This window comes from Rhinolophus sinicus, chromosome 14 (genome assembly GCF_057876585.1).
Source record: "Rhinolophus sinicus isolate RSI-liver-muscle chromosome 14, RSI-T2T, whole genome shotgun sequence".
Lineage (NCBI taxonomy): Eukaryota > Metazoa > Chordata > Mammalia > Chiroptera > Rhinolophidae > Rhinolophus > Rhinolophus sinicus.
In genome coordinates, this window is record NC_142514.1 from 69,237,335 (window position 1) to 69,261,020 (window position 23,686).

Sequence of the window (23,686 nt, forward strand, 5' to 3'; positions counted from 1 at the left end):
AGAGGAATTTTGCTCTGGATTGAAAGCTGTAGGGAGGTAGAGGTAATTCTATAATTGTGAATTTTAATAAGTATTGCCTAAAAGGACTGAGTATTATCTACTGGACTGAGGTTAAACCTGTAATTGATAAATAAGCAGCAGTTACTCATATTAACTAGGATAGGGCAATGGTTGCTCATTTTGGGGGGCTTGGACAATGTTTGTTTTATCTATGTTCAGACATGATTACAGAGTGCTTTTATTTTTGTCTTTATCTATCATGGTCACAGAGTGGCCTTGTGTGATGTTGATGTTCTGTGAAAGTTTCCCCTCTTAAACATACCAAGCTCATTCCTGACTCTGCACTTGCTCTATCCTGTACCTGGTAATCTCTTTCCCTATAGGCTCCCACCATGGTGCCTCCTTCCTCGTCACTGTCACACCCTTCCTCCGGATCATTAAGCAATATCTGAAAGAATGTCGTTCATTTATTCGTTTTGTTATTGTCACCGCCTCGCTGGAATTTAGTTTCATAACGTCGTTTTTGTTGTTTTCTGTCGTGTTCACCGCTGTAAACCATCCTCTAGAAACCAGCCTCCTAGCCAAAGGCTCAATATATACTGACTGAATGCCACTGGGCTCATTTCTTCGAATACAACCACAAATAAAACAGCAATTGCATTTTTTGTTTGTTTTAACAGGGAAGTAGGGCATTCAACAAAAAGAAGTAAAAGCAGGGCGTCAAAGTGAATCTTTAATCCAGAGTGCCCAGTATCTTGTGTGGCCACAGTATGTCGGGATGTATTAAGACTCCAGGACCTGAGACTTTCCTGTTTCTGAATTGTCTTCTTTCCTGAAAATTGTGTTGGTTCCTTAACCTTATGGTTCACTTTAAGTTTTAATCAAGTATTATCCTGAGGCTTTATCTTTGTAACCGCTTTGGGGCAGCCACGGTCTTGGGGGTAAAAACCCAACCCCCTTGCGCAAGCGCCCAGTAGCACATTCAGCGGCGCCGAGGGCTGTAGTGCGCATGAGCAACTAGAAGCAGCGAGGCGGGAAGTGTTGCGCAGGCGCATTTGGCAGACACTCTAGGTAGGGTGCTCTTGGAAGCGGCGACCCGGGCGTCTGGGGGGCGACGGAAGTCGTATTCCCTTAAACCGTGAGTTTCCGACGGTTTGTTCTTGGCGCGGGATTGTGAGGGATTAGAAACGAATTCTGGATCGTGACTTCAGTCTGGTCGCAGCGCAGTATCCCCGATCCTTAGGATCCCACTGACCTGCGGCGGGAAAGTCGTGCGCCTGCGCACTAAGCATCCCGTTTCGGTCACAGGTCTGAGGGAGGAAGGTCCTTCCCAGCTGAGCTCGCGGCCCGCGCTCCCCGAGGGATCCCATTCATTCCCTCTTCCCTTCCAGCTTCCCGCCCTCGTGGCCAGTATGGTATCAGTTCTCCACCAACTTGCATGGGGCCTTGGACCAGCTTCCTGGCGCTCCCTTTCAGTAGCCAAACGATTTCCTCCTTCAGTCCTCTTCCTCAGATCAAACCGCTCTCCCACTAAGGCCTCCCCCTTCCCCCGCCCCACTCGCCAGCAGGCTGGTGCCAGTGCAAGGCTGATCACAGGGCAGGCTACCTCCGCATGCCCACCACCCGGAGGCTCCCCCCACTAGGAATTTCCCTTCGGCTTCCTGCCGGTATTTCTGGAAGATGAAAGTAAAGCAAATGGAATCTTTAGAAATGGCCCACAGTTTTCTTCCTTTGGGGATTTGAACATCTGGTGGGTTTTTAAATGTTTGCCCCTTTGGGGGGGGGGGGGCAGTGGCATTTTTTAATGCTCAGTTCAGTGAGTGATTTAAACTTCTCATGTTCTCCAGGATTCTAATTTTCACAGCTGCTTTGCTCCCCTATGGACATGAGCCCTTAGCTGGCATTTTGCATCCCAGTTGTTTTGTGATGGACGCGTCTTTGGGGATTCAGGTGGATGAACCTGTGGCTTTTTCTCCCCTGGGTGACCCCTTGCAGGCGGATGGCTCGTTAAAAAAACATGAGCAGAATTTTAAACCACCAGGTATGTGTTTTATTCCAAAGATGTACAGGCAACAGTTCAGTAATTTCAATTATTTAAAAAACAACTTCCTGAATCTTAAACTGAGTTGTATGTATACATAAAAACATTTTTACAAATCAGTAAAACTTCCTAAGATCTAGATTTAGGACTGGGTTGCATTTTAGGAGGATTTTAGTCCAACCATCTCATTTCACAGATGAAGTTGCTATGGTGTCAATATTAGTGGAAGTTAAAGATAATTCTTTGGCTTTTTTGTGGAGCAAGATGTGAAACTTAGTAGGTTTGAGCAAAATAGTGGTATGGTGACGTAGCTTTAACTGGAACATTCTAGATGCTATGTTACAAATAGACTACAGGCCAGCAAGGTGAAAGCAGAGAGCATACTAGTTAAGGAGGCTATTGCTGTATCAAAGCTAACTTGGATATATCATGTAGCAGAAAAAAAATTCACTGTAAATTTCAAAACAGAAGCCTAGACCTTCGTGCATAAAATAGGGACATTTAAATACTTTTTTAGCTGGTGGACTTTTCAGGGTCTTCCCTCAATCCTCAAAATTTATGTATTGGTCATTGCCTTTAGTAGTATTTTCCAGCTTTTGAATGAATGCTCTCTTCTCCTGTCTACTTTCATCTCCCACTTCAGAATCTGAGGATTTTGCATTCACTTTGGTTGTCAGGAAGTTTTATTGTTGTTTTAAAATGTCATAGTTGTTAGGCAATGGCAGGAAACCTTAATGTAAACATATTTAGAGTTTTGTAAAGATAGAAAAGTACATCGTACATAGGAAGTGAGTAGTGGTGTGGAAGCACGTTAAGCCAAGTCATTCACATGGCTTGTGCATTACAGTATTTTCTTATTACATACATTTTCTTTCTGGTGATTTCTAACAGCTAACCAGCATTTCTACTGCAAACTGCCAGCTCATGCTTATGCAAAGGGAAGGTCCAAAATGTGGAGCTCATAGGGAAACCATAGACTATTATTGTAGTTGGAAGGTAAAGTTCACCTTATCCAACCCCTTTGTTTTACAGGTTAAGAAACTGAACACTATGTGGTTTAATGATAGGAGTTGAGTTGAATCCAGATCTTTAGCTTCTAGGCTTTCTTCTTTATTAGTGTTGTCCAATAGAACTTTCTGTGATAACAGAAATGTTTCTGTATTGTCACATGTGGTTCGTGTGACTGAGGAAATTCATTTTTACTTTAATTAATGAATTTGTCACATAAAACTAGTGGACAGCACAACTCTATACTACAAAACTTTTGGTATTATTAATCATGTACACAACAAAAATATATACATAAATCCTTTATCAATACATTTAATAAGACTACAAGCAGAGTTCCTAAAATATTTCATATCTAAATGCCATTGATTGTAAGATACACCATTGTATGTACTACTTAGAAATGCTGCCTATTATACTATGATGCAATGCTTTCTTATCACCTAGGATTTTTAAATTTTATACTTATTGAAAGAGATTTTTTTAGACCTATCAGACAAATAATTCTATATCTCTGATACATACTTAAAAGGAAAATACACATTTCAGATCTGTCTCTTCTGAATCCCTTTTTGTGCTTAGTTATTGATGTCCTATTCCCCCCCTCACAATATTGTTCTCCACACATTAGTGAACCAGAATTTCTTTGGTGAATCCATTTTTTTAAAGCCCTTGTTAATGGGCCCTTAATTAAGGCGATCCCGGTTGTGTGGAACTGAACTACATTTGATTTTACCACCTCTGCTGCTCCTTCCTACACCATTTGGCACTTAAGGGTTAGATGTGAATGCTCCTCTGTGGTTTTTTGGATTTTCAAGTCACTGACACCTATTCTCTGTAAGTTTTGATGCTAGCGGACAATTATAAGTTGCATTCCACTTTTAGAGTTGTTAAAATGTGTCCTAGAATCAAATGTACTTTTGAACATAGCATTTTAGTACCCATTCACGGTGCCTTTCCTGTGACACTGGAATTTGAAGCTGGTTGGAATTGACACTCATTAGGACAAATTCTAATGCAACTGTCACTGGTAGAAAGCCTGCTTTTTCCCAAGGCCTGGGTTTTGGTTTCTAGAGTGAAGTAGTATATTTGCTGATAAGAGGTAGCTGCTGCTGTTTTGGTTTCACTCTGTTGTAACTTCTAAATTTTTGCTTTTTTTTTTTTTCCCTACATCTATCTTTGGACATAATGATGGTAATTATTCATTCATTCAGCAAACGTGCCAGGCACTGTCCTAAGAGCTGAGTGTACTGTGATGGATTCCACAGACAGGGAACTTATATTGGTGGAGCTTATATTCTTGTGGGAGGAGGCAGCAAACAAATAAACAGGATAATTTTATAGTAGCTAAATATTCTGAAGACAGTGAACAGGATGATGTGAATAATGGGAGGAGTGCTAACTTAAATAGGATGTCAGAGGAGACTGTGACAATTAACCAGCCATATGAAGTTATAGGGAAGAGAATTTCAAGTGGAGAGAATAATAAGAGCAACAGCTCTAGAAATAATGTTCATAACAATAACCAACAATAAGAATTACCACTATCATTTACTTAACATTTACTACGTGCCAGGCATTATGTTAAAAGCGTCTCTTACATTATGTATATTGTTTCATTGAATCCGCACAGTAGCTCAGTGGCATGGGTACTGTTATTACCCCTTTTCTATAGATGGGGAAACTAAGGCTCACAGAGGTACGCTGTGTGCTCAAGGAAAGTCATGCTGGCTGGTGAACAGTGGGGCCAGGACTTTAACTTAGGCCTCCCTTCTCCAAAACTGGTGTGCGTAATTACTGTCGTATTGCGTCTTGTATTGAATTGATGATGCTTCTCCTATACACCTATGAACCATGAAGTACATGGGAAGGTGAGGGTAATTTAAGTAAGTTTTTCCTATTTCCTTAAATGGGCTGGTATCGTAGAAAGACTACTGGACTAAACCTTCTCTTATTTATTCTCCAGCTTTTAATGTTCTTCCTCCCCCTCAAATTATCCACTTGTCATCTTCTTACTTAAAAACTTCTATGGCTTTCACGTCCTTTTCCTTCCTCAGCCACATTGAATTTCATTATTTCCTCCACCCTACTCTCCCTCCACAATAATCTATGCCTTTTTCCTTTTACATTTCTTGGCATACATAGTTCCTTCTTCCTAAAATGCCTTCTTCCACTTTTTCTACTTGGTGAGTGCTTCAAAATACAGTCTTAACTGTCACTTGAAACTTCCTGGCACCTTCAGAAGTATTCATTCCCCTCCCCCCCTTCTACCTAGTAATATATGCATTCGTTTATTACAATTATTGTTTTGTATTAAGAGTGAGCTTTTTAACATCTGTCTCTTACTAGACCGAGCTCTAAGAGAACAGGGGCTGCACCAGATTAGTTCATTTTTTTATAATATGACCATTGCTGAGCATTTGTTAAAACACAGTATTAGTTGAATGAATCTACAAGGTCAGACAATTAAGTTCGCAAACTCATCCTAGAAAAAGTGCTACATACCTCATTGTTGAATATCACTATGGTCACATTCGAAGGACTCCCCTTGGGGAGCTGTGAACCGACGCCAGCGCCTAGTCCACCCTTCAAAGCAATTTTGGAACTCTTTTTACTGGAATGGCCCTCAGAGCTATCCTTGTATTACCCTTGATGTCCTGAATGTCATCAAAATGTCTTCCTTTCAACATTTCCTTTATCTTCGGGTAAAGAAAGAAGTCACTGGGGGCCAGATCAGGTGAGTAGGGAGAGTGTTCCAATATAGTTATTTGTTTACTGGCTAAAAACTCTCTCACAGACAGTGCCGTGTGAGGTGGTACATTGTCGTGATGCAAGAGTCGTGAATTGTCGGTAGCCTTTTCAGCACTTCCAAATACGTAGTACACTTGGTTAACTGTGTGTCCAGTTGGTACAAATTCATAATGAATAATCCCCTCTGATATAAAAAAAAGGTTAGCAACATCGTTGCAACAAGTTTGCGAACTTATTTGTCAGATCTTCATATAGACTTATCAGCAATACCTCTGTGAAATTGGGCAAGTGATTTAACTTCCCTGGATAGGGTTTCCTTACCTGAAAAATCAGGGTAATAATTCCTGTTCTGCCAATATCAAGTGCTATTGTGAAGATCTGAAATGGTCTTTGTGAAAGTGCTTTGAGAATGTCTTAAACTGTTAACAATATGCAGAGTATTATGATAACTTTAAAAAAGTAGCTGATTGGCCTAGATATGGGGATAAAATCTGATGACTTAAGTATGTGGTTTTCTTTTGTATCCTGTAGTTTATCACATTTTATATTATTGCCTCTCCTTATTTTAACCATGTATGTTTTTGTAAAGAGCTTATATTTATTTAAAACTAGCAGTTTACGTGCTGTCAGGGATAGAGGATACTATTAGTAATTGGAACAGTTTGTTAAAAATAGTTTTTGATATGCCTGAGCATTAATAGACTGTCTATCTGAGGGAATACTATGAATGTACAATACATAAAACTTTCCCAAGCCTGTAAGGTTTTGTATCTTTGCGGGAAGGAAATACTTTTCAAGAAGATTGCATTGTGTCCTTGTCATGCCATCTAGTGATCATAGCACACATTGTTTAGGTATTTTTTTTTAAAAGTTAGCTTCTTCATTGTGTTGTACTGTGGGCAGTGACAATGTATCTGTTCATATGTAGTAATTCCAGAGAAGTAGAAATTCCCTGTGATTCTGGGACTTACCGTGTTTCCCTGAAAATAAGACCCAGCTGGACCATCAGCTCTAATGCATCTTTTGGAGCAAAAACTAATACAAGACCCAGTCTTATTTTAATATAAGACCGGGTATAATATAATATAATATAATACCAGGTCTTATTAATTTTTGCTCCAAAAGACATGTTAGAGCTGATGGGCCGGCTAGGTCTTATTTTCGGGGAAACATGGTAATAGAAGTCCAGTCAGTGTAGCTTGAAGTGTGTGATTCAGACAGTTTTGTCTTTTAGTTCAAGAGGTGTATATGAGTTACAGCAACTTGATGGGATTTTAGTTGTTCTTACCATGATTTTAAAGCTTATTATACCTAATTATTTATTTGTAACTTAGTCATAATTTAGAATTTCATTGAGTTTTTTTTTTAATTTAAGAAAGTATAAAATATACACTCATTAATTGTAGCTATGAATTGTTTTTTCCTTGATAGGTGTTAAAAAAGATATTGAGAAGCTTTATGAAGCTGTACCACAGCTCGGTAATGTGTTTAAGATTAAGGACAAAATTGGAGAAGGTAATTTGGGGATATACTTTATTATCTTTTTAAGATTTTTTTTTCTTTCCCCTTTTGTTATCCTTGTTTAATCTTGATGTTTATTATTATTTCTTACTGAAAAATATACTTTAAAATATTAACACCATGTGGGGTGGCCTGTTAGCTCAGTTGGTTACCTCATACATGAAACCTAAGATGGCAAAATGATGAAAGTAAAGTAGTACAGTATTTATAGGATGGTCAATATTAGCATAAATACCATTGAAAGACTGACAATCATTTTGATTGAATGAAGGGTGAATTTGGCAGACAGATGTGAAGGGAATGAGAAGATAAAATAGAATTTTTTTGGTGGCTATGTTGAGAAATGTCTAAATAGTAAAAATACTTCCATATATTTTATTGCTTGCTTTTCACATTGAAAAGTGTCAGATTAGAAAAGTCTAGGTCAGTGGGGACAGAGTAATTAGATGAGGTGATTTGGGATGTAAGAAGCAGATCTTTACATTTTTCTCCTTTTTTGAACTCTGTTTTACACTGGTGTCCTAATAAATTGATAGCTATTTCTGAAGGTGGAGGAAGTATGTTCTAAGGATAAATAAGCTTGGGAAATGTAGTGCGTATAGGCCCCTTTTGGTTATTCATGATGAACACATTAAAGGCTGGAAAATTTTGCCGTAAAAAATAAAAAATCTATCAATTTGTTTTAACTCAGCATTTCTTAAACTTAATTGACCACCATATCTTTTTTTTTTCTCTTTTGTTTAATGCTAAATTTAAAAGCCCAGGTGTTTTTGTAATTTTTTCCACCTAAGACTATTACCATTCTTACTTTTGACATACCTGTATCCAAGTCTTAAGAAAGTAATTTCAAATGACAACATTATAGAAAAAGACTTATTAGAACAGGTCATGACCATGGAAATATATTATGCTAACCTAGACAAACATTCACTATAGAAGTTTGATTAAATTAATATAGTGTCTCCTGAGGGCAGTTAAGGATTTATTAAAAATTGAAAATAAGTTGTAGTCATAGATGTGTTGCTCTTTGTTTTCATTGTTATTAAAATATTAATGATAGATTATGATAACTTGATGGGTTCTAAACAGTTTTTATGTTGTATTTTAGCGTTGTTTTATTAACATTTTTGAAAGCCAAATATTGAAAAATCTAATAAATTGTTTTATAGGCACTTTCAGCTCTGTTTATTTGGCCACAGCGCAGTTACAAGTAGGACCTGAAGAGAAAATTGCTCTAAAACATTTAATTCCAACAAGTCATCCTATAAGGATTGCAGCTGAACTTCAGTGCCTAACGGTGGCTGGGTAGGCAATTTAAAGACATTTTAATTGAAATGGCTGTATGTAATTTTTAAGACAAATTTTAAGTAGATATCTAACAGAGATGATGAGATTGTCCATTAATTAAACAGTCTTTGTCAGGTGTTTGCAATTTGCTAGTACTTTTCCTCTAACTTTGGAATGCTTAGTACAATTTGTATTAATTTTTGGAGTAGATTTCCCTGGGGGCTAAGCTTGGCTTCCTGTTCTTTTACCACTTCTTTTTCTCATCTTCCTGCCAAATCATAAACTTTGGCTTCCATGGGTCTAGATAGTTTTTTTAAATTTGGAGAACTCATATTTCACATCCCAGCTATAGAGAGCCTCATTTCTTATTTTATTCTGAACAACAGAATCATTTGGCATGTCTTTCTCATTGGTGTCTCTCTGCTAGGTCATGCCTATCAACATACACACATGATCTAGCATCTCTTATCCCCCTTGTACTGCCATCCCATTTCCAGCTGCTCCGTCATTTCTTTGCTCCCCTTCACAGTCAGACTTCTCAAAAAGTAGCTACACATGCTGTTTTCACTTCCACACCCCCCTTTCAGTACTCAGATAGCTGTTCTGTATACTAAACTAAAGATACTCAGTGCTGTTCTCTATACTAAACTAACACTCCTTTAGGTAGAGTCAACCATGACTTCATTTTGCCAGTTTCCTGTTTCTGTTTACCTGAACTCTAGGCTGCGTTTAACATAATTGATTTGAACCATTATCTTCTGACTTCTGTACTGTCACATACTCCTTGTTTTCTTCCTGCTTTATTTGGCCTTTCCTTTTCAGTGTCCTTGGCCAGTTCTCCCTCTTCTACCTGACTTCTAAATGTTGGAGTTCCTCAGTGCTTGATGCTGGGCTTTCTTTTTCTAGACTAGTTCCTAGGTAGGATCATGTATTTCCACATGACTTTAAACACCTGCCTATTTGACATTTCTGCTTGGATACCTAATAAACATCTCACACGTAATATGCCAAAAACTAAATTTTAATCCATCTTTCCCTACCAAAAAAAAGAAACAACCCTATTGCAACACCTTGTTTTTATGTACCCATCTCAGCAAATGTCACTACCATGTAACTCAGTTGCTCAAGCCAGAAACCTAGTAATCATCCTGTTTTTCCATTTCTCTCCTAAACCACATCCATCACCAAGTCTTGGCCATTTTGACTCCAAAATATATCTAAAAACTCATCCATGTCTTTCTGCCTTCTCAGCTACTACTTCAAGCCAGATTACTACAATGGCCTACTTCTTCTCTTACCCCATTACTCCCATGGTTACAAAACAGCCAGAATGATCTTTAAAATATAAAAATATGTGCGCACGTAATACAAATTGGTTACTGTTAGTTCCACCACTTAAAATCCTTCAATGGTTTCTCAGGGTACTTTGAAAAAAAAAAAAATTGAACCTTATCCCATGCCAGTTTTCCCACCTCCCTCACTGTGCTCCAGTTTCTTTAGTTCCTCAAAATTGTCTCAAGAGCTTTCTTACCTCAGGGCTTCTAGCCATACTGTTCCCCATTCAGGAAGACCCCTCACAGTGCCCACTCATCTTTCTGATCTGAGCAAGAGTGGCACCACTTCAAAGAGGTCTTCTCTGAATTAAATTAGATTCTCCTACTTTTTATTGTCAAAGCACCTTTTGCTCTCTTTTACAACTCTTATAATCTATTATTATTTCTTATCTTGTTTATTACTTGCATTATCTACTGGATAGTAAACTCCATGAGGGCAGAAATGGTGTTAATTTTAATTCACCATTGCATCCCGAATGTCTAACATAGTGTCTAGCAAATACCGTGTTTCCCCGAAAATAAGACCTAACCAGAAAATAAGCCCTAGCATGATTTTTCAGGAGGACATCCCCTGAACGTAAGCCCTAATGCGTCTTTTGGAGCAAAACTTAATATAAGATCTGGTCTTATTTTGGGGAAATATGGTAACAGTTCCTGCTAAATATTTATAGAATGAATGAACAAGCCTATTTCTTTGTTTCACTCTTCTGTTTATTATAGAAGACAAGAGGATGCTGAGATGGCCTGTCTAAGGCATGATTACATACTACATTCTTTTTTTTTTTTTTAACAGTTTTTTGTTTTTTTTTAAACTTTTTTTGTTTTGTTTTGTTTTAAAGATTTTATTGGGGAACAGTGTGTACTTCCAGGATTTTTTTGCAAGTCAAGTTGTTGTCCTTTCAATCTTAGTTGTGGAGGATGCCATTCAGTTTCAAGTTGTTGTCCTTCCAGTCTTAGTCGTGGAGGGCGCAGCTCAGCTCCAGGTCCAGTTGCCGTTGCTAGTTGCAGGGGGCGCAGCCCACCATCCCTTGTGGGAGTTGAACCAGCAACCTTGTGGTTGAGAGGATGCACTCCAACCAACTGAGCTATCCGGGAGCTCAGGGGCAGCTCAGCTCAAGGTGCCGTGTTCAATCTCAGTTGCTGGGGGCGCAACCCACCATCCCTTGAGGGATTTGAGGAATCGAACTGGCAATCTTGTGGTTGAGAGCCCACTGGCCCATGTGGGAATCGAACCGGCGGCCTTTGGAGTTAGGAGCATGGAGCTCTAACCGCTTGAGCCACCTGTCCAGCCCACATACTACTTTCTTGTCCCCTGAATAAAATCATTCCTTTTTCCACACTTTAAATCTCTCCCACTGCTGTACTTAAGAACAGTGCACACTGAAATCTTTATATGTTCTTGCGTCCCTTCTAGCTTCCACACTGGTTTTTTCTTCTTTTCTTTGCCAGATATTTCAGGCAAATTGTCTTTATGTTCTGCTTCTGTTGTATCTTTTTTCCCTCCTTAAATCCTGTTTTACCTCTTCCTTCCCACTTAAATTGCTCTCTGAAAAATGACCAGTTAATTCCTCTTTGCCAAACTAAAACCCTTCCATCAATTCTTACTCTTTCTGACCTCCAGGCTGATCACCCCTTGCTTCAGAACTCCTCACTTGCATGGCACCCCTATCAGCTTTCTGCCCCTTCCTCCTCATTTTGCTCTCCAACTTTAGGGACTTGTCCAAGGTTCAGTTTTCTCATCATTTTCACAGCTTTACATATCACTTCTGTGCAAGTACTGTCACTGATTTCTCACTTAAGACTTAGTCCCATGTCTCGATATCTTTATCAAAATGATGAGCTCTTGGTTTTGAAGCTTCTTTTCCTGATTTCTCTACATATTTTGTTGATATCCATGTTGTTTTACTCAGGCTCAAAGCCATGGAAATAAACTTTACCCTATTCTCCTCATCTTTCATGAGGTGCTGTGTAGCATAGGGGTTACGAGCATAGATCTGAAGCAAACTGCCTAGACTCAAATCCTGGTTCCATGGATTTCTGGTTTAATGGGGAGGTTCCTTAACCTCTCTGAGCCTCAATTTCCTTGTCTGTAGAAAAGGGGAGGAAATAATAGCACTGTTCTCATAGGGTTGTTGTGAAGATGAAGTGAATTTGTTCAAGATATGAAGTGCTTAGATCAGAGCTTGGCATATAGTGAATGCTTGGTAAAGGTTAGCTAAATTTTTAAAATTTATTCATTACTATTACCATCTTATCTGTTACTAAATCTTCTTAATTCATTCTTGTTATTCATCTTTTTCTTCTTATTCTGTCACTCCTCCAATTAAAACTGTATCTCATGTTTGAATTATTATAGTATCCTCATAACTAGTGCTATTTTTGTTTTAAAAAAAACTGTCTTGTACAAGTCAGTTGAATGTGTATATTCTATATGAGGACAGTTTTAAGTTAGTGTTCTAGCATTATTTATGCATTGATAAAATTGCAGGGGGTTTTTATGTTTGTTTTTTGTTTTAAAGTTTCAGTTTATTTGACCTTTCCTCTAAAGTTCACTGTGCGTTTTTCCACTAGGGGGCAAGACAATGTCATGGGAGTTAAATACTGCTTTAGGAAAAATGATCATGTGGTTATTGCTATGCCGTATCTGGAGCATGAGTCCTTTTTGGTAGGTTTTGGTATGTCTTAAATTTTTATTAACTCAGTATTTAATTGAAAAAAAATTTTATGACCTAATTCATAACTTTATTTTAGGACATCTTGAATTCTCTTTCCTTTCAAGAAGTACGAGAATATATGTTCAATCTGTTCAAAGCTTTGAAACGCATTCATCAGTTTGGTATTGTTCACCGTGATGTGAAGCCCAGCAATTTTTTATATAATAGGCGCCTGAAAAAGTAAGTGTGGAAAGTTACCAGAAAATATTTACACTTGAGTGAATTTGTGCTATGGGATCCATCTCTTAGACATAGAACATGCTGCGACAGCCACACACAGATTTTTTTCTGTGATAGGAGAGGGAAAATACAGTGAAGAACATAAAATTGTATTAGTACATCATTCAATGCTCCATGGCTCAAGGGAAATAGCACTTAGCTAAAAGAAACTTAGAAAGGGTCTAGTCTTCTTGACCTTACACATTCCTCTTATTTCTGGGCTTTATTTTTCTTTTCGGTAAATGAGGGGATTAGACCACATGAAAGCGAATTTTTTGTTTCAACACTAAATTTTGTATTTATATATATTTTTTATGCTGGTTCTATACATGGAGGCATTGAAAACTTAAATACAGCTGTTTATACATTGTGTCATATTAAGTGTGGTAAGAAGAACCGAACTATAACTTCTTTCCTTGGGCCTTTCTACTCCTGACTGTTCTCTTTAGTTTTCTTAAATCAGATTTTAAAACTATGATTTTAATTTTTCTTTTAAACTTGTTTAATTAAAAATTATCTGCTATAATGACATCTCTGCCACCGTCAGAGAAGAAAGAATTGTGTTTCTATCCTGTGTTCCTTGTCAGTACAGGCCAATGGAAAAACGGGAATTAAAGATTTTGGGGGGGGGGGGGAGGTACTTCTTTCCTTACTTTTCAATCCTAGTTAGCTATTAAATCCTTACCTTCTGTGTCAAACTTATTTTTCTTTTCCTTTTTCAAGAATGTTATAAATTCTTAATTGATCCCCCAAAGAATCACAGTTTCTGTATGAGTATCGGTTGAGCTTATTATAATGTTACTAAGCTTTAATTGTAACAGAGACGTCAAAAATACTTCCTTTTGTTTCTTAGGTACGCCTTGGTAGACTTTGGTTTGGCCCAAGGAACCCACGATACAAAAATAGAGCTTCTCAAATTTGTTCAATCTGAAGCTCAGCAGGAAGGTTGTTCACAATATAAATCCCATCTAATCACTGGAAACAAGTTTTCATTAAGTGGCCCAGCAGCAACTAAGGAGCCGGATCAGCAGCCCACCACAAAAGCTTCTGTTAAAAGGCCCTACACAAATACACAAATTCAGATTAAACAAGGAAAAGATGGAAAGGTTCTACCTTTTTTATTTCTTAACTACTAACACAGTTTTAGAAATGTACTCCTTCATCCAACAGAGGGAGGTGTAATGCTAGGATAATACTGGCAATTTAAAATAATTTGTTTTTACAATTGTTGTCTATGATTAGATTTTCACTAGTAAGATTTGTAACGGATCATGTTACTATTTTAAAACTGAAACGTACTTGGTAGATTTATACTGTCTTTGTCATTACCAATTACATTATATAACAAAATGGAAAATAATAAGTTTTCCCTGCATGTTATAAAGTTCAGATTAATTATCCTTTTTAAAAGAAAGCATTAGTTATAGGAGAAAAATTCTGAAGTGTCTATCTCCATTTTAGCTGCACAGCAAAATGTAACATCCATGCAGGTGGATTTTCCGTTTTTTCAGTAACATATTTGTGGACTGTGATAATGTTGTATGGGTGTCAAGAGTTCTGTATAGACTATTTTCTCCTTTCACAGAAGTGTTTTGGTGCCTGAGAATGACTTGGATGCAGCTGTTTTTGTTTCATGTCACTTAACTCTTTCAAAACTATAGCAGAGTACAGCTGGCAGAAAGTGTTACAGATATAATCCTTATTTTCCTTGTTTTTGTTGGTATTGTAGGAGGGATCTGTAGGCCTTTCTGTCCAGCGCTCTGTTTTTGGAGAAAGAAATTTCAATATACACAGTTCCATTTCACATGAGAGCCCTGCAGTGAAAGTAAGTAATGTAGCTTCATAGTGTAATCGTCAGTTAGTCGTATACTAAAGAGAATTTAGGGAGAGGGTAGGTGAGCATTTATTATCAGGAAGTTTTTAAAAGGAGTTGCTTCAGCAGAAGGTATTACTACTTTGAGCATCTAGTCAACACTTTTATTTTGTCCAGTTTTTTCCTGAGCTTTTCTGGTGGACTTTTTCATTAACTGACTGTTGCTCTCCCCCTATAGGAACATTTGGAACATTCATGCCTTTTCTCTCATTGGCTAGAATGGGAGCTCCCAACAAATGACACATTTCTGACACATAGTTAATAGCATAAAGATGTTTATAAAATTATCATCAATGTTAAATGGTTTTAAGTTGACTTAAGATATCCTATAACAGCTAGATAGTATGAGCAACCAATTAAAATTCTGATTTTAGCCAATGTAATTGTGCAATTTATAGTTCTGAAATGGAGTTAGACACTAGAACATACTGTTTAATATTTCTGTAACATACCAGGAAAAGTTCTAATAAAATATTAAGTCAAATATTTACCAAACTAGGACTAATTAGTAAATTTTAATGTTTATTCAACAGAAAACCCTAAAAAGATCTTAAATGTTTTAATAAGAGAACTGTTCGTTTACAATCCAATAGTCATGCAGCAGTTTTAAAAGTTTTGCATCCACTATTGCATTTTGCCACGCTAGCATTTGAAGACATCATATTAAATGTCATAAAAATAGAAAATACGACTTTTCTTTTACAGTTTATGAAGCAGTCAAAGACTGTGGATGTACTATCTAGAAAGTTAGCAACAAAAAAGAAGGCTGTTTCTACAAAAGTTATGAATAGTGGTGTGATGAAGAAAACTACCAGTTCTTGCCCCACCAGCCTGACCTGTGACTGTTATGCAACAGATAAAGTTTGCAGTATTTGCCTTTCAAGGTAATGTGTTTTGATGGTACTGTAAAGTCACCAGCATGCTGCCTGCAAGATTAGAAATGGCATCGATTCTGCCGGACAAACTGATTGAGTGAGCCAAAGGAAATAACACAGTTCTGTCAACTACATATGTACTGATGGAGAGTATTACCTTGGAGAGCAAATGATAACTGTTGTCATGTATTGTTCACTTGACACACATACCCTCTTTGGAAAATGCATTTGTTCTTTATACAAATAATTTTTGTGGGGGGCATAGCTTTTTTGGTATCTGAGAATCGTACATTTTGCTTGTTGATTTAATCTTTTCTTTTTTTTCCTTCGTTCCTGCCAATGCAGAAAAACCAGAACCAAATAACAGAGCTCTTCTTTCACTCTCATCTCTAACTCTTTGCCACTTCAATTTTTTTTTTCCTTCAAGACTTGGTTTTCATGAGCCTTTCCTGATTAACTCAAGTATATAAGTGAATAAGTATATCACTCCAAACAGAAATAAATTTTCATACCTCTGAATTCCTGTTGTGTTCTATTTTTCTGTTTTGGCTTTTCTCACCTACTACCTCTTTTCATGCCTGGAAGTTACCTTAAAATCTTTCTGGAATAAGGCTGGGAACTAGTTTAGGGGGTGGGGAAGGATCTGTGGAAGCAAAATTTAGGATTTTCATCATACTGAATTACCATTTGCTTTATAATAACTTATTTATATAGATAGATATCAAGGCAGAATTTACTGTGAACTAAATTGATAAATGGTTGTTTTTTTTTTTGGTCTTAAATAATTAAACTTGAACATAACTAGAAAAATCTTATCTCATCATAAGGCGGCAACAGGTTGCCCCTAGGGCGGGTACACCAGGATTCAGAGCACCAGAGGTCTTGACAAAGTGCCCCAATCAAACTACAGGTACGTTGCACTACCAATACAGACCCCAATTAAAATCAATTGTCCCGGGCATATTTTATTTTATGTACTTTATTTATGACTAATATTTGAGCTCCTGCTTTTAATTAAAGTACATAAGCAGTTCTAGCAGTGTGGTATTCCCATTTTTAAAGATAATAGTATTTATGAAAGTTTCTAATCCTAGTGTTGCCTCTTTTTAAAAGAACATTTTTTTTAATAGATCACGTTTTGGTTATCTATTTACAAGATGATTTTAACAGAAATTTTGTTAACATCCCCTTTGTGGGGGAAGAAATTGTGTTTAGTGGTCTTTGCTAACTTAAGACTGACAGCATTTTATCTGTTTGCATAATGCCTCAAAACTTTCCTGTGATACACGATTGTGTATTCCATTAACATTATTTTTTTGTTATTGTAAAAACAATAGAATAGCATTAAAAACATTTTCGAAAAAGAAAAAAATTATGGAACTGAAATATAGGAAACATGAATACTACCATTCACTTGGATTATGGAATTTAAAGAAATGCATTTACGCATTGTGTATATTCTAATGATACAAAATGATACCAAAAAAATGAATGAAACTGTCTGCTTATACTCTAGTCAGGACACATTCTCTAATTATAAAATAACCCGTTGAGTATGAATATAAAACTTTATACAGGCATTTTCGGGATATCTGAAATACTTGAAAGGATTTTGGAAGAAAGTTTATAAAGCGAGAACTTCTGAGAAGAGATTTGTAAGTTGGGGTGGGGGTTGGCATTGAGGCACGAGCAGACAAACTCTAGAAACAGCATGCCCTAGTCATACAGGAAAGAGTAAAATTTTAGTGTAGCAAGAATCAAGGAGTGATGAGAAATAAACCTATAAAGAGGTAGACAATGTCAGGTCACACTTGCTAAATGGCTTGGACTGTATCCTGTAGGGGTTAGGTTATCAAGAGAAAGAGATGGTACCTTTTTGTTTTAGAGGGATTATCTGGCAGGTGTGTAGAGAGGATAGATTTTGGAGAATGGGGACCTGCAGTAGTCCAGGTGAGAAAGGATGAAAGCCTGAATGAGGGCATTAGTCATAGGAATGAAAAGAAAAGTGAAGGATTAGGAAGGCAGAGCTTGGAGGATAATTGGATGTGGATTTGGGTGTGGGAAGTTGAGGGAAAGGGCATCCCAGATGTTTACCAGATTCCTACCTAGCCTGGGGGACTTAGATGGGTACCAGTGGCCAAGGTGGAGAATGAAGAAGAAACTGGTTTACAGGGTAAGACACGGTTGGGGGCATTATTAATTTGAGGTATTTTGAGGACATCCAGATAGAGATGTCCAACAGTAAAAGTAAGTCTGGAACTCAGGGATGCCTGGTTCGGAAATACAGTTGAGTGTCATCGTTATATAAATGGTAGTTGAAGCCATAAAGTAGATGGGCTAATCAGGGAGCATATAAGGTTGAAGAGGTTGGAATTCTGGAAACCTCAGCACTTGAGGCTTAGAGAAAACTTTGAAGCAACAGGCAGAGGTACAAAGGGAACCAAGAAAGGCGAATGATACACTGACCAAGGAAATAGAGATCAAATCTGGTGATACTGGGAGGTCAACAATTAGGACAGAAGATGTCTCTAAAAGGAAAAAGAAATGTTTTTTAACATGAGGCTGAGCTGGTCTTAATCTTAACTACCAAAATTCTGGATATTAGTCTCTATAGCAAAAGTTAAGGTTAGCACCTGGCTGAAGAAGCGCTTCTGATGTTAAATACTTTTCACTAAAATGAACCACTTTTACTACTATAGTGTGTAATTTTTGAGGAGCATCTAGATTTTTTCCCCAGATAGCTAATTTTGGATTTTTATCTTAAGAATATGCATTTATTTAGTGTTTTCTAATGATGAAATATCCTTTTAAATTTACCAACAGTGTTGCTCAAAAGAGAAAACATTGTATTGTGTATTAAGGATGTTAGACCAGGGAATCTTAATCCTGAAATTACATTAAAAGCATCTGGGGAACTTCTTAAAAAAAGATTGATCCCTGAGCCCTACTCCAGAACAGTTAAATCAGAATCTCTGAGGGATTGGGCCTGGGCATCAGAATTTTTTTAAAGCTGTCAAGATGATGTGAATGTACAGTAAAGGTTGAGAACTGATACAGATGATAAAATTACAGATTTGGGAGTTTTTTAAAAGTTTGTTTTTTGTTACAGCAATTGACATGTGGTCTGCAGGTGTCATATTCCTTTCTTTGCTTAGTGGACGATACCCATTTTATAAAGCAAGTGATGATTTAACGGCTTTGGCTCAAATTATGACAATTCGTGGATCCAGAGAAACTATCCAGGCTGCTGAAACTTTTGGTAAGCAGTTTTATGTTGTAGAAGAAAACAAGTGCTTTTGATTATCTCCTACAAATTACTTAATACATTATTATGAAATTCTCTTTTCAAATAAACATTCTGTGTTCATAAAGTTTTCTGGTGTTGGAAGATTTCTCAGTTGCTTAAAAATTAATTGCATGTGTAAGAAATAATTTTCATCACATCTATTCATACAATTACTTAATCTTATCAAGCACAAAGTGCTACACTTCTCCAATATTTAAAGTTTAACTTTATTATCGTAAGTAAAATAAGGGATAAAATCTTAACTCCTTATAGTTGTGGTTTGACTTAATTACATAAATATTTTTAATAATATGTTTTAATTTGTTTATTATGTATTAAGCATCATGTGCACTTGGGCCTCCTTTAAATGATCTTAGTCTACTAACAAACAATTGACATGTGGTCTGCAGGTGTCATATTCTTTTCTTTGCTTAATGGACGATACCCATTTTATAAAGCAAGTGATGATTTAACGTAGTAAATTGTACTACAACAGAATAAGGACAGCAGTGGGGAAGATAATAGAACGTGTGTTAGTTGTCAGCTTCCTTAGGGTTAGGGTAGCAGAGAAGAGAAACGAACAGAACCCCTTACTGATGTAGTATCATTGTGAGTATGTACTGGACATAGGAAGTCATCTCCTTAGCCCCACAAAGTTCTTGTAGTTCAAGATTGGGATATACAGTGTTCTTCGTAGAGCACCTGAGAATTATCTGTTGGCCTTGCACTAGCCAACAACTTGAACTCAAATGCTTGAGAACAAGCAATACAATAATTTCAAAAAAGCCCTTGTCTGCTACCATGACATTTGTCCTGGAATGTTCCTGTGTCAGATGTTGTACTTCCACTGTTGATCCTCATTATAACAGCGACTACAGATGGGGGTGAGGATTTCAGCTGTTCAACAAAATGCTTTGGTGTTCTCTGATAAATTTCATACACTCATGGAGTTATTCATCAGTAGATGAAAGTTTTCTCAATCAGTTGAGAGTAAACATACTCATGTAAGAATGCCATTTCCAAAGTATCAATATTGCTTTCCACTCATGGTCACTTTTCCCTTGCATGTATGTATTACTTTACCTTATTTTCCTTAGATAAAATTTTCTTATAATAGGTGTAAGAAGGGTAGAAATTGTGGATTGACTTTGCTGCAGAAACATTTTTTGGTAACCCTCTATTATGAGGCTTTCTTCACAACCACCACTAAGTTTTTCTGGTGGATTAGACCACAGCACTGGTGCCTAAGCAAAGGACCATTCTTTTTTTAGTCAGAAGTAGTTCCTGGTCAAAATCACTTTTTTATTTAAAACTAACAAGCCCGGACCCTTCCTACATATCATACTTTTCTGAATCCTGTTTTCCGGGAAGGGCTGGATTAATATAAGTGCATGTGTTTCATGAAGTTCTTCAGGTAATTCTGATTGCACCCTTGGTTAAGACCCATGGACCCAGGGCCTGAGCACAAGGTGGCCAAGCTTATCTTGGGGCGGGCTGGCAGCAACTCCGTCCTAACGGGCGTTCTACACTGTGTGGTGGCACACTGACACAATCATACCCAGCCACGCTGGAAAGTATTAACTAAACTTGTGCATGGAGAATACACATAAGGTGGGCATTTGAGTTCAACTTGTTGGCTAGTGCAAGGCTGAGATAATTCTCAGATGCTCTACGAAGAACACTGTATATCCCAATCTTGAAATACGAGAACTTTGTGGGGCTAAGGAGATGACTTCCCATGTCCAGTACATGCTTACAATGATACTGCATCAGTAAAGGGGTTCTGTTCGTTTCTCTTCTCTGCTACCCTAACCCTAAGGAAGCTGACAACTAACACACGTTCTATTATCTTCCCCACTGCCGTCCTTATTCTGTTGTAGTATAATGTACTGTTTGCTTATTAGTATAAACTAAGATCATTTAAGGGAGGCCCAAGAGCACGTGATGCTTAATAAACAATAAACAAATTAAAATATATTATTAAAAATATTTATGTTATTAAGTCAAACCACAACTATAAGGAGTTAAGATTTGATCCCTTATTGTAATGCTTGTTCTCATCCTTAAAAAATAATGCTACATAGCACTTGTCTGTTTTATTAGTATGACTTCTCTAGTTATTGCAGTCAAATCTTCCTGTAACTTTTGAATACAGAGCTCAACACTTTAGCAACCACCAGTGTTCTTCTTTATGATCGAAAGAAATGTCTTGCCTGAGGTTAGCAGTGAGAATACCTCTAATTCTCTTCTCTTATGTGTAACTTGCCCCACTGTCCTCAACCCCCAGACCTGACCCCATCGTAGGTTGTCATTAAGTACTTGTTGAGTTGTGTCAAATTCAATAGACAAAATATTTTTTGATTAAATATATTAGTTTAAATTATTTTCCCTGAATAATGAGCCCTCTCTTTGGATATATAAAAAGATAATTTAGGCCTAATGTATAAGTTGGGAAGGTGCTATAACACATAGTGTTTATTATCTCATGACTTCAGAGTAGTTTGTAAAAAATTAATAAGACTGTATAACTATTCTTCTCGAGCTATAATTTTCTGGAGAGAACAGGAACAATAAAATAGATTTAAAAGTAAGAAAGGATTGGCACGGGTATCCTCAACCAACTTAGTTTTTGGTAGTTTGTTTCCTTTGTCTCCCTGCCTGCCATGCCACCCCCACCCTTCCCCCCTACCTTAGGTACACCAATCCAGTAGTTAGATCAGAATATGTAAAAGTAACTTTATATTATCCAGAGCCAGATTAATTGCTTTAATAGTCCACATTGTTAACAAATTACCCTAGAAAGGAATCTATATGCTGTTTCATTCATTGTTTAGAGCCACATTTCTGTTTAATAAGGAAGTATAAGGCAAAAATAATAAATACATTATTGCCTATTTATGTGCTTAACTTATTTTTGCCTATGTCTGATAGTAATCCTTTTGGGAAATTGTGTCAAAGATATTTATATTTTTAAAAAACTGAGATCTGGTTTGTATATTCATATAGAAACATTTATTGGAGCTTTATATGTACCAGGTACTATTGTTGAGTCTCTGTTCTGATAGAGCTTAAATCCTTGTGGGGAAGACAAAACAAACAAATACATACTGTCTTTAGATCAGTGATACTGAGAAAGATAAAAGGAGAAAGGGAGTGAAGAGGGCTCAGCTGTTTCAGATAGGTTGATCAGGGACAGCATGTGTAAGGATATGAGATTTGAACAATGACGTGAGAAGCTGAATAATGCCTTTTTGTCCAGTCCAACAGGCATTAATTGAGAACCTAGTATTTACCAAATGTGGTCTAGGTTTAGGGGATTCAAAGTTCCTGTCTTCAAAGAGCTCATAGTCTAGTAGGCAAGACAGACATATATTTTACCAGATACAATACAGGATGGCAAAAGTAATAGCAGAAATCTTTGCAGGGTACAATAGACGTTGAGAGGGTCACGCCTCACAAAGGTCATTCTGGAGATGAGTATCGTGGGCACGTGGGGGTGTGCAGGACATCCTAGGCAAAGACAGGAACCATGTAGTGAAAGGCATGTAGAAGCTTAGAAGCGGGAGAGGGAATGGAAGCTGCAGCTGATTAAAGATTATAGAAGGATACGATGAAACTAGAGAAGTTGGCAGAGTCAAGTGAGTTCTTACCTTAGTAATTCATATTGTCTACTTACTGTCTCCCACTTTATGATTTGATCTTCTGCTATGTAGTGCAAAGCAACTTAAAATAGCCTGTGGTGCTCTAGCTCATCCTCAGTGTAAGTATTAATATATCCACAAAGCACATGGTTGGGCTTCTATGTTTCTCATGAGAGAGGCTTCTGATGTATTCAACTGATACAAAATAGTGTATTTTTTTCTCTTGTAGGCAAGTCAATACTGTGTAGCAAAGAAGTCCCAGCACAAGACTTGAGAAAACTCTGTGAGAAGCTCAGAGGTATAGATTCTAACACTCCCAAATTTACAAACGATATTCAAGGGCCTGGTTCTGACCCAGTTTTTTCAGAGAAGACTGCCCATAAAGCTTCTCACCTCATCCAAACGCCTCAAGCACAGCACTCAGGGAATTCACTGTGTAAAGAGAACAGAAATGGCTGTGGGGCTCATTTTGATGTGTGTACCACCAATCTAGAAGGCTGGGATGAGGTACCCGATGAAGCTTATGACCTGCTTGATAAACTTCTAGATCTAAATCCAGCTTCAAGAATAACAGCAGAAGAAGCTTTGTTGCATCCGTTTTTTAAAGATATGTGTTTGTGATTATTGTTCTTCATTTAATGTTAGCTGTTGTGTATCGTGAGATGGGGTGAAAGAGTTCTTTGTGTAGCCATAAGTTCTTATTTAGAGACCAGGGCAAGATGAATAATTTATTCTAAAATTGTATGAAGATTACTAACAACATGATTTTCGAGTTAGATCTACCCAAGGAGAATCAGCTCTTTAGTTTCCCTAATTATCACTGCCACGTACAGAAAAAGGGGCAGTTTTAGCCTAGTACATAAGGGTTCAAGGTGCAAGTCTTAAATTCAATGGATGTTTTAGGGATTAAATGAGTCAAAAAGCTTACTTTATTGATTTCTTCGAACTATGAGTTATGTGAACTGTTGGAAGACTCAAGCCTGTACTGGTGCTCTAACCATTCTGTAGGTTAAGAAAATAATTTCCTCTTCTAGATCCATACATTATGCCTTTTGTGAACACTAAGCAATGAGAAAATGGGGATATCACTTAAAATTGAATGTAAATTATCCATTTAAAAGTATTTTGTGAAAACA

General features: G+C 37.2%; 1 protein-coding gene across 2 annotated transcripts; it reads left to right on the forward strand.

The window, feature by feature from the left end:
* The first annotated feature begins 1,037 nt into the window (after nt 1-1,037).
* CDC7 (cell division cycle 7) lies at nt 1,038-23,686 on the forward strand. 2 transcript variants are annotated; one of them, XM_019753077.3, is made up of 12 exons: nt 1,038-1,138; nt 1,848-2,041; nt 7,232-7,315; nt 8,491-8,626; nt 12,514-12,607; nt 12,694-12,836; nt 13,729-13,981; nt 14,605-14,700; nt 15,454-15,632; nt 16,451-16,533; nt 18,733-18,882; nt 22,780-23,686. In XM_019753077.3, the coding sequence occupies exons 2-12, from the start codon at nt 1,927-1,929 to the stop codon at nt 23,169-23,171; spliced, it is 1,725 nt and encodes a 574-aa protein (XP_019608636.3). In that variant the 5' UTR covers nt 1,038-1,138; nt 1,848-1,926; the 3' UTR covers nt 23,172-23,686. The 2 variants fall into 2 exon arrangements, with proteins under 2 accessions (XP_019608636.3, XP_088647445.1); XM_088791319.1 differs by lacking the exon at nt 1,038-1,138 and adding an exon at nt 1,655-1,750 and having other exon boundaries at nt 22,780-23,303.

What these genes read in the sequence shown, in the direction of transcription:
- CDC7 (XM_019753077.3), top strand. Translation starts at nt 1,927, where the DNA reads ATGGACGCGTCTTTGGGGATTCAGGTGGATGAACCTGTGGCTTTTTCT. An exon ending in GCAGAATTTTAAACCACCAG is followed by an intron (nt 2,042 to 7,231) that starts GTATGTGTTTTA and finishes TTTCCTTGATAG; the next exon opens with GTGTTAAAAAAGATATTGAG. An exon ending in ATGAGAGCCCTGCAGTGAAA is followed by an intron (nt 14,701 to 15,453) that starts GTAAGTAATGTA and finishes TTTCTTTTACAG; the next exon opens with TTTATGAAGCAGTCAAAGAC.